Here is a 15,478-nt window from a genome sequence, read left to right as displayed (position 1 = left end):
CCCTCCCTTTGGGAGTGTGAGGGGCCTGTTCAGGCCTCATTTTACTCACAGCACTCTGCCTGGCCTGAGCTCCAACTTGCTGAGAAAGTTAGCTGAAATAAATCATTTTGGTCCGGGGCCAAACAAACACCAGAACTGGAAGCGTCCCTGGGTGCCTGGGTGGCTCAGTCAGTTAAGCGTTTAGCTCTTGACCTCAGCTCAGGTCCTGGTCTCAAGACCCTGTGAAGCTGGACATGGAGTCTGATTAAACACACACACACACACACACACACACACACACTAGAGCATTCCAAGCAACCACCAACCAGCTTTGCACCAGGTGGCTTAGAAGTGTGGAGAGGGACAGAAGAAATGCTCTCCCTACTGGTTGTTGCCTCATCAGCCCCTCACAATGGACACCCAAAGTAGCCAGCAGAAGCCCAGGAAAGCATCTCTGCCACAAAGCATGGGCAAGGTCAATGGCAGCAGGCATTTGATTCCAGAAAAAAAGTTTATGTCCAGATTGAAAAAAAAAACAAAAAAACAAAGAAACAAAACCACCATTCACCAGAATAACCTCATTTGCAGCCTGTTAAATAAAATTTGCACTAGATGAGATAAGAAGATAGACATTGCCCTTATTCCAAGAGTGTTGTCAATAGTAGTACAAATAGGATCCTTCCTATCTTCACCTAGTTTTACCACTGGGAGCAAGATACCCTCAAGGAGCAAGTTAGGCTCCTCCCCTCCCAGAGGAACTGGCGGACGGAGGTGTTATGTTCCTTGATGCTTACATTTCAAAGAGATGGTGCCCAGATACTTGGGAAAAACAGTTTTGAGATCTACAACTGGCAAGAAGCTTTTAAAAAGATTTACATCTGGGGATCCCTGGGTGGCTCAGCGGCTGAGCACCTGCCTTCAGCCCAGGGCATGATCCTGGAGTCCGGGGATCGAGTCCCACATCAGGCTCCCTGCATGGAGCCTGCTTCTCCCTCTCCCTCTGCCTGTGTCTCTGCCCCCACCCCCCACCCCCGTGTCTCTCATGAATAAATAAATAAAACCTTAAAAAAAAAAAAAGATTTACATCTGAGGGGCACCTGGTGGCTCAGTCAGTTGTTTGCCTTTGGCTCAGGTTAGGATCTCAGGGTCCTGGAATGGAGCCCCATGTCATTGGGCTCTCTGCTCAGTGGGGAGGCTGCTTCTCCCTCTCCCTTTGCCCCTCCCTCCCTGTTCATGCTTTCTCTCTCTCATAAATAAAATCTTAAAAAAAAAAAAAAGACAACTCAAAGGGACAGAGCAAGGATTTACAATGACAAATTCTCTAAAGTAAATTAGAAAAGGAGTGGCCAGGAGTGTCGAGTTAGGAAGAAGACTGTCTAAAGTTCAGCCGAGCTGAGGGGAATAGTAAGCCTATGTTGGTCAAGCTGTGTCTTCATGAGTATTTTTTCCTAAGAGCATAGCAGTGAGGGTAGAGAATGGAAAAGGGTACGGTTTTAGTCTTCAACTGATTGATGATTGACTTACATGAGGCGATATGGCAGGAGAGAGGGCTGTGTAGCTGACAAGCCAAGCTAGGGCACAGTAGGTGTTCGATAAAGGCTCATTCAGCCAATGCCCATGAATGCTGATACTTCCAACCTTCAGAAGGATAAGCCTGTGGTGCAGGGGCAGATTGAACCACAGGAGGCCTGAAAAGTCAGCAGAAAGTGGAGACCCAGGAGCAGTGTCACTGAATACCAGCTCTGGGATCCAGGCGTGGGTTGTACAAAGGATTAAAGTGAGCCAGCCAAGCAGCCTCAGCCATGCTGGGCAGCGTTGCTGGGGTACTGGTTTGGGCAAGCAGAGAGTGACTGTTGGAACAGGGGCGTCAGAAGCTTCTGGCAGAAATAACTGAAATCCAGTAATGAAGGCAAAGGGAATAGAGAATTTTTGTGAATCATTTCTCATTAGTCCGAGGAGTACATGACTCTCTGGGGAATGTTAGAAGTCTCAGACCTCAGCAAGAACCTAGATTGAAGGCTCTGGTCCTGAGAAGCTGAATCTACATCTAAATCCAATGAGGAGGAAAGAAGAGAAAGGCCTGGGCAGCAAATAAAAGCTGCTCTTCATTAATTCCTTACTCTTTACTCTGTACGTGCCAGGCACTGCTTGAAGGACTTTGACGTAGGTTACACGAAACCTTCGCAACAACCCTGTGCCGGGACTTCTGTACAATCCTTCAACATTGTTCAAATAGTTGAAGGCCCGCCATGTGGAACAGCAAAGGACCTTACAAAAACCAAAGCTGGAAATTATAGGTAGGGGATTTTTAGTCCAATAAATGAAGAAAGAGCCTAATGACTAGAACTATCCATCAAGTAACAGACTTTTGAAGCAACTGAGCTGCTTGTCCAGGAAACTTATAAGCCCATGTCTATGGAGGATGAGGGAAAGAATCTTTGTGAAAGTCTTCAAGGCCTGCAGTACTGAGTTACAGACAACTAGATAAGCATTTCCCAAAGTGCATTCCACAGGACACTAGTTTTACACAACAGTTCACAGAAAAGGACTCAATGATCAAATGAGATTGGGAGGTACTGCACACTGTGCTTCCCTTTCCTTGGGAGATCGACAAACATATTGACATACTAGGACATCAAGATGTCATAAAGAAACCTTTTTGATACATTAACCCAGCATTTCTGAAACAATTTGACATTGCAAAGTTTTGTTTGTTTTATCCCCAGCAAGGTACTCACAGCCTATGGGACAAGTTTTCTACCTATTAAATTTTTAAAAATGCTATGCTAGATGATTTTCTTTTTTTAATATTTTATTTATTTATTCGAGAGAGAGAGAGAGAGAGAGAAAGAGAATGGCAGAGACACAGGCAGAGGGAGAAGCAGGCTCCATGCAGGAAGCCTGACGTGGGACTTGATCCTGGGTCTCCAGGATCAGGCCCGGAGCTGAAGGCGGCGCTAAACCGCTGCGCCACCTGGGCTGCCCAGATGATTTTCTTTTTAAAAAATTTTATTTAAATTCAATTACTTAACATATAATGTATTTTTGGTTTCAGAGGTAGAGGTCAGTGATTCCTCAGTCTTATGTAACACCCCAGAATTCATTCTATCACATGCCCTCCTTAATGCCCATCACCGAATTATCCCATCCTTCCACCCCTCCAACAACCCTCAGTTTGTTTCCTATGATCAAGAGTCTCTTATGATTTGTGTCCCTCTCTGATTTCATCTTGTTTTATTTTTTTTCTCTCTTCTCCTATGATTCTCTGTTTTGTTTCTTAAATTCCACATATGAGTGAGATCATATAATAATTGTCTTTCTCTGATAGACTTATTTCACTTAGCATAATATCCTATAGTTCCAGCTGAATGATTTTCTAACATTCTCTTCAAAACTAGGATTCTGTCTTTAAGAATGACAAGTGCAAATACATATTGCACTGTGAGATTTGTCCATATATGAATATTTTAAAACTTAATTTGGTTGCTCTGCAGGAAAAAACTGTTTAGTTTCCTAATCATTTCAAAATGCTAGTTTGAAAAGTTACTTAAATTTATATTTATGTTTAAAATCCAAATATTTAAAACATGCTTTATAATTTAAAACAATATATGAATGGTAATTTTATTTTATACTATAGATTCAATTTAACCAGGTGAACATTTTCCTGTTTCACTCATTTGCCTAGAAAAGTTTAATGATATACAAGACAGCTTTTCAATAGCAATTTGGCTTACTCTTTTTTGTATCAAAACCAAACTTACTGAAACTGTTTTTGTCTTCTGTTGTAGACTATAATGTGAAAGCAGTGATCTATTCTAAATTGTGAATATGGCAGTACAAGACTATTTCTTGATGTTTTATGAAATAAATAGCAACATTAATTGCTTGATAAATATTGGGATCCCTTCATAAATATCCTTGGGTTAGGTTCAGCTAAGGGCTTTGAACACTAGGTCAGTTTTGTTCATTTTGGAAAATATGCTATTATTAACTACATATCATGGAATACTTCTACAGAAGAGTTTCGGTCTTTAGGCCCCCAGGTACTGGTATAAGTAGCCCCACTAACCAAATCAAATTTTGGAGGTCATGTTTACAATACCAAAGGGGAACATGGACATGCCAACTGATCTGACACCTAATGGGAGAAGGGGTTGGAAAACTCATGGTCTACATTTCTGTGTTTGGCACTCAGACATGCATGCATTTCCTCATTACTGCAAAGGGATGTGCCTTGGCTGGAAGGGAGTCCCTAGTGAGTGACTGATGCCTGACTTATCACCACTTCTTCTATGTTCTCCATTTCTCTCAAGGCAGTACTGGCAACACCAACAGACAAGGTTTGCTGGGAGCATGGGGAGATGGTCTCCCTACTATACATATTGAGCAAGAATAGAAACTGTGAAAAGAGAACTACTCATTACCACTTTGCCTTACCTTGTCATTTCTCCACAATTATGTTAAACAGTCCTACAGCACCAAAACCTAATCTTGCTTTATATTTCATGTTTTTTTTTGTATTTGTATTTGTACCTGTATTTGTATTTTTTATTTGTATATATCGTATTTTTGGTGTCTCCCAAATCAACTAACTTGTTACATTCTCTTCAAAACTAGGATTCTGTCTTTAAGCATGACAAGTGCAAATACTTATTGCACTGTGAGATTTGTCCATATATGAATATTTTAAACCTTAATTTGGTTGCTCTGCAGGAAAAAACTGTTTAGTTTCCTAATCATTTCAAAATGCTAGTTTGAAAATTTACTTAAATTTATATTTATGTTTAAAATCCAAATATTTAAAACATGCTTTATAATTTAAAACAATATATGAATGGTAATTTTATTTTATACTATAGATAAAATAGAAGGCATTCACATGTTTGTTAAGGTATTGGGTGATTGAATATAGGACACAGGAATTCTTAATGTCACAGTAATGAATAATATGTACTACTTCAGCTGTCATACATACTATAATCTTTTGTCATAAAGTCAAGAGGCATAGAAATACCATCTTGTTGAGTGGAATCATACTCAATGAGTACAGAGAACACAAGTCACCAGTTATCTTTCATTGTTATGAAAGATATATGCCCTTAGATCCACAACTATAGCCAATTCTTTCTTAATTTCCAGAAAATTGATTTCAACTGAAATATTTTTAAATAGTGCTTACAGAGCCTATATGGGAAATATGTAAAGATTAGTTCGTTTTTTTCTTAGGTATTAACATTCATATTTGCTATTAAAGACAGAACTGAACCGTTTCCAAGATACAAAGAGACTCCTTCAAGATTATTACAGGGGAATGGAATGCAAAATTCCAATCGATGACAGTAAGAGATTTACTCGAATCCCGTTGGTCCAGCTGGATAGTAGTAGAGACATTTTGGAAAGCCAACTCAGGTAAGGTAGACTATGTAGTGCTGTAATTGGTCTGAACATAAAAACCTCATGATTTTAAGTTGAATGCCAGTAATAAAAAACCACACTCTTGTATCTGCAAATCCAAAATTGAAAAAAGCTCCAAAAAGTGAAAAATTTTCTAACTTCAATTTAAGACGGTTGATATGCGTTATTATCCAAATTATGGTGACTATTTACTTACTTTGCTGGAGAGGTATAGTGCATTTCATTATGAAGTGCTTCCAGCAAACTCTGCTGAGGATATTAGGGGTTATGTAGTGTGTATAAATTTTGAATTCTGAAAAACTTTTGGCCCAAGAGTTTTCAGCAAGGAATCCTGAATCTCTATCACTTTTATGAAAGGTCCCAAGTACGTGTGTGTGTGTGTGTGTGTGTGTGTGTGTGTGTGTGTGGCATGTAAATGAAAATGGAAGAGGTTGTGAGTCTTCTTTTACAGGTAAGGAAACTGAGAAACAGTAAAGGTTCAATCATTGATTATGACTTCATGAGACTGAAAGACTTGTCAATAGTCTAAAATCAAACTCCTGCCAGAGCAATAAAATAAGGAATCGTATTTTCAACCAAATATTCCTATTCAATACAAAAGTTTGTAAATAATTGCATTTATAGACCAAATGGGTGGGAGCAGGGGAAGGGCAAGATCCCAAACTCAGAGAAGCTATGAACAAATAGAAAAATGTCTGCATTAAGAATTAAAGTAATATTTTCTCATGACCAATAAAGAGGTCAATGAGAAAACAAGAACCTACAAATGTTAAGAGGGGAAAAAGAAAGAAGTTAGACTTAAAAAATAATATACAGGATGAACATTAAATTTAAATCTCCAAAGATATATGTATTGAAGATTGAAAGCAGTATATGTACTTTATTTTACAAGTATACTCAGGTCAACGCAGGTAACACAAGTTGTACAAACTAAACATGGTATAGTGAATATGTTTTGAAGAGATAGATGTGGTTTCAATCCTGGCTCTGTTATTTACTAGTCATATGTGAATAAATTAGAACAATTTATTTGGGGGAAAGTCACCTCAACTTTCTTAAGCCTTGTTTTTATTATCTATAAAGTAGAGTTATTGTGAAGATTACAGAAACTGAAATCCTCAAAGCACTGAGTACCATGTCTGGGGATCAGAAGACTTGAGATCCACTCTCAATAACTCTCAATAAGTAGGGACTATTATTACATATTATGACAATAACTTACATGCAATATTTTAATTGTGAGAATGTTCTTGCTTTGCTTTATCCTCCCTTGTGCCAAACAGGATTTGAGATACCTGAACATGAAAGGGTTATACATAAGATCTGAGACCCACTTCTTCTCTCTCTAGATTTCCTCAATGTAGTCCTATCATGTCCCCATCATGCCCATGTGTAAGCAAGAAAACACAAGAAGTAACATCTTTTTGATACGAATACAAGAGAAATGTTTGACTCAGCAAGCTACTGAGAGAGAACTTTGAAATTGAAAACAATAAAAAATTCCAAAGGCAATATGAACCATCAAAGCCATTAAAAGAGGCCAAGTTCCAATGTCCGCAGTAGCAGTGCATTCTGTTCTTAGCACAAAATAGCAAGTCAGGCATATTGGGGAAGCTATTAAAGTTGGTTAGCAGAATGAAACAGGGAAAAGAACAGCCAGTTCTTAATTTCTGCAAAACAACCTTGCACCAGTCTCAAGCTCAAATCACTGCTATGAATATCTACTGAAACTCAGTGTACCAACCAACCAATCAACTATAGTCTCTTTAAAATAAATAAGGGAAACAAGCATACTGTTAATCATTTCCACATAGCTGTCAATTTTATTCTTGTAACAACAACATGATAGCAACTAATAATTTGTTGATAACTAATAATTGGCAATTACTAAGAATTAGTAACAGTAGTAATAGTAGTAGTCATATATTTGTATTATTCAAGGAAAGGAGCTCCAGAGTCACGTGACATGCCCCAATTCATATCCATTGACAGTGGCAGAGCTAGCTAGACCAGAATTTTTTCCTGTAAATGAATTCTAACCCCAAATTTTATTTCTTCTTATTTATTTTTTTTAAGATTTTACTTATTTATTCATGAGACACACAGAGAGAAAGGCAGAGACATAGGCAAAGGGAGAAGCAGGCTCCCTGTGGAAAGCGTGATATGGGACTGAATCCCAGGACCCGAATCACAACCTGAGCCAAAGGCAGATGCTCAACCACTGTGCCACCCATGTGCTCCCAACTTTTGTTTCTAAATGATATGCCACCATTGCTGTCCTCCAAAGCAAAAGTGTTAGGAAATGCATGTTGTACTATATTAAACATTTACAGATGGATCACACAACCTTTACCTTAGCTTGTTAGACACATGAATCTCGGTGTCTCAGTGACTGACATTTAGTATTACTTGATTATTAAAATGTAAGTTGTCCTTGTGTGTAGATGTGTGCTACGTAGAATAACCTCAGCACATTGCCTTTATAGGCACAGTACACTATCAGAATTACAAATACTATAAGAATCAAAGAGTTAAGTTCGAGAAACCACATCTAATGCTTCAAAACAAGACCAAGCTAATTGTTTGCTGGAGGTCACAATCAGCTTTCTGGATCACCACTCTGTTCCCCCAGGTGCTTAAGTCAGCCAGACCAAATGCTTGTTCCTGACACTCCTCAAGTTTCAACAAAGGCATCCTTGGAGCTTCTCTCTCCCCCTTTCCATGCCCAGCAGACGGTTCTTTGCACTTTGGACTACTAAGGTGGACCCCAATCATAATAAACATTCTTCTCTGTGGGCCTCTTCCTGCTTCCCTTAGCATTTAAGATTTGAAAGTCCTTAGGGGATAGAATGTTCCTGGGAGCAGCTCTAAAATTTCTACATAGGGGCAGCAATGTGGCTGAAAGACTGGAGAGAGAGAGAGCTTACCTCTGTGTTCTCACAGAACTTTACAAAGCAAGGAGAAGATTTCATCATCCATACTCTAAACTGGGGAGGGCTGGTGAATTTCTCCCCCACTCACCACCAAAACTCCGTTGCCTCCATGGGATTTCTCCTTGCAGTCTTCACCTCTTCATATCCTGCTTTTTTACTGTCCAACTTCAGGAAGCCAAATGATGTTAGTCATCTTAAAGGAATGATGTACAGTTTTATTTGATTTGTTTTTTTATGGCTGATTTGTTTCTTGTCAGAAGTTTATGCCCTGGATATATTTCGAAATTGCATTTCTTCAAGATTGCCATTGTTTCTTTTTCCCTCCTTGTAATCAATGAGAATTAAACCTAAAAATTTTGTTGTATTACTATTTGTTTCTAGTTTATTCATGCTGATAAGACTATAGAAATTTGAATACATTCTGTTTTTTTTTGTTTTTTTTTTTTTTATAAGACAGGGGTGGGGAGAGGGGCAGAGGAAAAGGGAGAAAGAGAATCTCAAGCAAAGGAGGCCCCACACCAGTGCAGAGCCCAATTCCGGGCTTGGTCTCACAACCTTAAATCATGACCTGAGTTAAAATTGAGACTCCGTCATTTAACTGACTGAGCCACCCAGGTGCCCCTTGAATGCAGTCTTTTTTAGTCTTCTCTTCATTTGAAGAGTTCTTCCAGGACAAATTTGGAAATTGAGATTAAAGCAAGACAACAAAATTCCCAAAGTCACATGGTCATAAAAATAGAATTCTGTTCAATAAAATATTTATATTTCCTTTTTGTTTGTTTGTCTTTTCAAAGAATTCCTCTAATTCCACGAATATCCATTTCCCCGGATTCCGCTATGACCAAACCAAAAACAAAGGCCATACTAAAGGGCAAGATCGATTACTCGCTGGAAAATGTGGAGTTAAACTTTGAGGCAGATGAGAAGTTGGTGATGGACACCTGGCAGCAGGCTTCTTTAGCAATATCTCACATGGTGAGCAAGACTCGTTACTACATTTTCACTAAGTACCAACGTTGGTAATATGCTATGGGTAGAAAACTTACACAGCATTGTATAAATATATATCTTCGGGAACTTGTTTCGTTTTCTGAAAGAAATAAGAAGTGAAACAATTCAGTCAGCAAATATATGAGTTCAAGAATGGAGTAAACCAACATGTAGATTATTTTCTCTGCTGGGCCAAGGTTTCAAGCACAAAGACCAAAAGGGCCAGTCAGGAAAAGACAATGACATGGGTCAAGTATAATGCAATAGGGAGAGATGGGACTGGGCCAAGTGGAAATCATCCTCCTAAAGAGGTATGTGCTACTCCATCTACCCTGACCAACTTTCCCATTTCAGAATGATAAATAGCCAAATTTTCCAATTTTCCAAGAAAAGACAGAAATCCAGATTTGTATATGAAACCTACTGATTTTAGCATGTTAGAAATGAAATCAAATTTGTAAAACTCTCCAGAGCCAGGCAAAACTCACCTCTGGCCTGTAGGCCTCCAGTTTACAGAAGTTACCTATGAGGTAAGTATTATTCTCTTTACCATGGAAAATGAGGATCCAGAAAGGTTAAAAGGTCACTTAGCATGTTACGTGTCAAAAAGGAGATCTGAACCTAGGACTATATGAGTTCAAAGTTCATGTCCTTTTTCTGATTTACTGGGAGGTGGAGGGACAATGGTCCCTGACTGCAAGGGGCCCGGATCAAATCAGAAGAGAAGGGAAAAACATGCAGATAACTTTCATGTCAGGAGAAGCTTCCACCTGTACAGAAGGTGCACTCAGAGTTTGGCTTGGATGACCAGTGTTCCCACATCCTACAGTCCTGGGTGCCCAACGTGGTTTGTTCTCATTCTGTGCCAGGCCTCCTTTGAGTTTCCCTGAAATATTCCATCCAAACAGGCAGTGTGGACCTTCCCAAAGACTCTGTGGGAGAAGCAGCCAAGGAGCTTGCCTCAGGATCTCAGAGCTAGGAGTCAACACTTCTGATGGGACATTTCTCAAGTCCCTTCCTGGCCACTCTGCCTCCAGGGTTCTTTTCTCTGATTTATCCTACAGCAGCCTCCGTGCCTCCTTTCTGTTCTCCCTCTCTATCTTCTGTTCTTCTTCTTTCATTTCTCCCTCTCAAAAATGATTGTAGAATCCTTTAATTGTCTTGCTGTATCTATAAAGAATTTTAGTGTGGATTTTGGCACACCTAAAAAAAGTACATGAAGTATACCTGCAGGGCTTGATGGATGCATCTAAGGTAGATACCGGAGGAACCATCACATGTGGAGAAGGTCCATATCTACCAAGTCTTTGTGCCCCTTCCCCATCCTAAACCCCCATCCCTACAACACCAACCCACCATCTGCCTTTTTATTTACCATTGCCTTCATATTCGTGAGTTTTTATCACCCAAGTCTGTATCTCTAAACAGTATAGTTTACCTTTGCTTGCTTTGAGCTTTAAATGCATGGACTCATGCCTTTTGTCTCTCAACATTGTTTACGAGATTCATCCTACGTTGTTGACTGAAGCTGTAGTCTGTTCATTCTTGTTGCTGTATATTGTTTCATTACATAAATTTATCATAATTTATTTAACTAGTCTGCTTCCAGTTTGTGCCATTATGGGTATCCTTGCAATGTGCTCCAGTAGACATTCACCTACTTGTCTACTGGAGCACATATGCCCACACAACCATTGTATATATGGCTAAGAATATTGGCTATCTCCAATGTCAGTAGATTATACTATAAATAATACTTCAGTTTGCATAAGTTATACCAAATTCTTTCCCCATTTCACTGCAGTATCATCCTTGTCGTAAATTAGGTGACCACGTATCATAAATTAGGTCTGTTACATTGCTGTATTTTTCCATCCTTGTACCAAAACCGCATAATGTCATATTATTTATTCATTATCTAGATGAGGAAATCTTCCCACCTTGTCATCTGTCCAGAGCATTTTGGCTCTTCTTCGTTCTTGGCCTTTCCATATAAATTATTAAGTTAGCTTGTCAAAATTCATAAAACTGTTGACCATTGATTTTTTTAGATGATATTCATCAGATTATGTAAGTTTCATTTCTAGCTTATTGTGGGGTTTTTTCATAAATGTATTAACAAATGCTTTCTCCACATCTATTGAGATTGGCATGATATTTTTCTGTTTTCTATTAATATGAAATATCATACTGGTCAGTTTTCTAATATTAAACTTACATCACATCCCGGTATAAGTCCAACATTATAATGAAGCATTATCCTTTTTTCATATTGCTGGATTTGTTTTGCTAATCATTTGTTTAGGATTTTTGAATTTTTGTTAATGAGTGAGGAAATCCTATAACTTTTCTTTCTCATACTGTCCTTGTCAACTTTTAGCATCCGCATACTAGCCTCATAAATCAAGTCAGAATATGTTTGATTTCTATTCTTTAGAAGAGTCTGAGGAAGTTGGAATTATTTCCTCTTGAAATGTTTAGTAGTGTTCACCAAGAAGCCATCTAGGCCTGGTGAACTAAACTTTTTTATTACTGGGAGGTAATCTTTGTCTACAATGCTTTTTTTTTTTGGAAATTAGACTTTTAAATATCAATTACATGTTATATCTTTGTTCATCCTCTTATTTTTATCCTTTCTGTATCTTTTCTTACTTGCTTTTTACCCCCTACTTACTTTTGGAAATAGTGCATTCTATTACTGTTCTCTTAGTGGTTACCCTAGGAATTACACCATAAATTTTAAACTTATCAAAGTCTAACTATTATTTAGTCAGTAATTCATGGTGTTATTCCTAGAGTGGCCACTAAGTGAATTAATGTGTGTTAATTCCAAACTAAGATAGAAAAAAAGGGTGAATAAATTTAAAATGTGAAATCCAAAATAAGAAAAGAAAGGAGAACAGAAAAAGATTTAGGACAAGCAATACAATAGAAAGCACATAGTAAGATGGTAGATGTATACCCCAAATATATTGATAGCTACTTTATATTTATAAGGGCAAAATGATCCAGATAAGGGATTGATTTATTTTTTAAAAGGCACATGATACTTATAAGAACACAGAAATGATCTTCTGTTACCGACCAGAGAAGAGAATGATGTAGTGTGTGATGACCACTAGTAGCTGCCATGGAATCCTAAACCCTAACTCAGAGGCTCAGGGCTCCCCATCTTACTGGTACCAACTCATCAAACCCTCTTGTAAACCAACTAGATGTTGCTTCCTACGTATCCCGTGGATATTAACAATTTCCATGCCTCAGCTAATGTCATCTTTCTCGCCTAAAATATGTTCTTCCTTCCTTCTTTTTGATTAAATGATATGCTTCCTATAAGTCTTCAGAAGCCAGTACCTGCTTTGATTCCTGACTAGATGGTTGCCTGTTTGAAGCCTTGCCTTCATTGTTCACATGGTCTTCCAATCCCCGTAGCAGTCGTACCTCCCCAGGCATTCAGCTCTTCTTTTCTAGGTGATTGTAATTTATATCTCATCATTTTCCTAAACACTTGATTGGATTCTAAGACTGTTTATACACCTTACACCTAGCATAATGCCCACATCTATTATGATACTAGGCCCTCAGCACAATCGGACGTAGGACTGCTGCTATACCAATGACGCTGTTACTGCTGATGATGATGGCAGTGCCCATGGTGATCACTGCAAGATAACCACTACCAAGTACCAGAAAGTGGGGAAACCAGAGCTAGGAGTTTGAAGGGAAGGAATGAATTTTTATTCCTATTGAGCTACATAAAGCAATTTACAAGTCTTACAAATCCCATTAGAATTGCCTAGGGGAAATGATATTGCAGAATATTACATTATTAGAAAGAGTAGCATACAGCATAAAGAACATTGGCTACCCCTCTTGGTTAAATTGTATGATTTTACAGAAATGACTTAAACTCTTTCAGTCTTCAATTCCTTAATCTATTACATGAGAGACATTCCATGTATCTTTTCTTCCATGAATGGTTGAAAGATCCAGTGAAATAATGTATACCAAAGTGTTCTGGAAATTGTAAATATAATAGATCATGACGTTAAAAATGTATTCAAAACTGTACTATTTTCCTTGTGGACTTCAAAAACCACATAGAAAGCAAGCGAGAAAAGTTTAGTCATTACTGATCTAATCAGTATTCCTAATAATTATATTTGAATCCTGCTTTTATGTTTCTAATAAAGTTTTATGACCTTGATGTCACATGACCTTTAGGGAGTTTTAAGTGAGACAGACATGATCTGGACAAAGCGTTGTAGGGAAAACAGTGCCAGTGAGGATTAGCACAGCTGAAATGAGAGAGCTTTAACTCAGACTTTTTCTACACAACAGTCTCACCAAGAGCTACCCATTTAGTGTGCTATGCTAATTTTTAGAAAAACTTTCTTGTAATTAGCAGGTATGCAATGATTTCAAAGAAACAAATCATAGTTAACACCCACAATGTCAAGACATTACTTATAGAGTTTCTTTAGCCTTACAGGTAGATTACTGGATGTATTGTGAATTATGTTAATTTTTGAAAGACACCCAGAGGTCTTTGAGGGAGTGGACCAAAAATATGCAGATGATGATAATTATCATCATCACCACCACCACCACCACCAGCACCATAAGGTTGTTTAAAAGGAGAAAAATCCAATTTTAAAGGAAATTGCTAACTTACTGTGCTTTGCAAAAACAGATTCAAAAAAATGAATTGCTTGCAATTTAGGTGGAGGGATGTTAACAAGTCTGCTTTCAGCTTTACCAAGAATTTTAAAGTACAGTAGATATCATGAAATCCATTTTTGTGGATTAAGGGCATCTGATTAAAACCACATACATACATGCACACAAAACTGGCTTGTTCTCTGAAACCTCTGTATTTCTCTGAAGTTCCACTGATCTTAAAGAAACTGTGGGTATGTTCTGTGGAATATGATTATTTTAAAAGAAAGTCCATCTATTAATAATCATTTCCTGAGCATCCTCTATGAGCATAGCAGGTGCTAAAAGCTGCTTGAAGCCCATTTGGAGGGTGGAACCACATTTAACATTCATAGACCAGCTGGGGACAGTTACATGCTGAGCCCCAGGGTATGAAGTGTGCAGGAATCTGGGGAGAGCCAGAATTGGATGGCATATCTGGCCAAAACTAAATGTCTTTGTGGGGAGAGCCTGTGCCTTATTCATCTCTCTATTCACCTTCAGTCAACTTCCTCTTTCTCCTCCTAGCCCCTTACCCAGGCCCTCCCCAGAAATAACAACAGGCTTGGATATAGTAAATAAATTCTCACAGCCCCCATTTCTTCACCAGTTGCTTTATTTAGATTTTAAAGTTTTCAACTGGATGTTGCTCCTCCCTCCTCAGTGTATGTGGGTTTTCTTTCTCCCTCTTGGGAGTCTTTACTCAGCTCTCATTTCTCAGGGCTATCCTCCTAAGTGCTCTTCACCTGTCCAGGGGTGGTTGGACTTATTGCAAAAGGTCTGGCCTTTGAAACTACAGGCATGGCCCCAGTTGCTTAAACCTCAAGAGGAGGTTTTCCTGCTGCCTGAAACACAGAGCCGCAGAGGAGAGATGGAGGGGTCCCAAGCGCACCCCACACTCCCCATTCCTCAGCTAAGATGGGGTGGCCCCGCAACTAATGACTCAAACCAGGACACATGTGTGAGTGAAAGGAGGGAGCTACTGAGATGGCAGGAAGCTGCATGTCCCCCGAGTAGAGGAAGCTGACAACAAAGATGAGGTTATCCTGTGGGATAGGTTATCCTCACAACCATCGCAGTGAAAGCGCAGAATTCAAGTGTCCATGAATCCAAATAATATTGCGCATGCCATCCCGAAACTTGGGTAGGAGGCATGAGAAACTCTTACCCATTTTATGTATAAAGCATAATCATATATAAAATAGGTAGACAGATACACTTTTGCAGTACTAAAATTTCATAGAGTAGGACTATTAGGAAAATTGTCTTTAAAACTCTCTTGGGGGAGTTAATATATGAATATAATTAATATATAATAATAATAAATAATATAAAAGCGAGAAACATTAGTATAGGGGAATACGCTGGAGGAATAGTGGGTGTTAAATTCATAGAGTCTGATATTAAAAAGAAAGCTTTCTAACAAAAGCATCGTCATGGAGCTGTCTGGAGGCAGCCCT

General features: G+C 38.6%; 1 protein-coding gene and 1 long non-coding RNA gene across 10 annotated transcripts in view; one reads left to right on the top strand and one right to left on the bottom strand.

Annotated features, from left to right (window-relative positions):
* Nucleotides 1-15,478, top strand: part of SPEF2 (sperm flagellar 2) — a 164,243-nt gene that overhangs the window by 102,601 nt on the left and 46,164 nt on the right. For all 7 annotated transcript variants that reach the window (XR_013378629.1, XM_077896243.1, XM_077896242.1 and 4 more), the window contains 2 exons: nt 5,237-5,391; nt 9,125-9,305. Coding sequence is in view for 6 of the 7 variants with exons in the window: in XM_077896243.1 (XP_077752369.1) it covers nt 5,237-5,391; nt 9,125-9,305 (336 nt within the window). In the remaining variant the exon portion in view is untranslated. The remainder of the gene's footprint in view (nt 1-5,236; nt 5,392-9,124; nt 9,306-15,478) is intronic.
* Nucleotides 1-15,478, bottom strand: part of LOC144313000 (uncharacterized) — a 94,270-nt gene that overhangs the window by 52,084 nt on the left and 26,708 nt on the right. For all 3 annotated transcript variants that reach the window (XR_013378630.1, XR_013378631.1, XR_013378632.1), the window contains exons 2-3: nt 9,377-9,420; nt 8,419-8,523 (exon numbers count right to left, since the gene is read on the bottom strand). This is a non-coding gene — a long non-coding RNA (uncharacterized LOC144313000). The remainder of the gene's footprint in view (nt 1-8,418; nt 8,524-9,376; nt 9,421-15,478) is intronic.

This window comes from Canis aureus, chromosome 4 (assembly GCF_053574225.1).
Source record: "Canis aureus isolate CA01 chromosome 4, VMU_Caureus_v.1.0, whole genome shotgun sequence".
Lineage (NCBI taxonomy): Eukaryota > Metazoa > Chordata > Mammalia > Carnivora > Canidae > Canis > Canis aureus.
The sequence above is the reverse complement of the archived record's forward strand: the minus strand, read 5'-3'. Positions and strand labels throughout refer to the sequence as shown.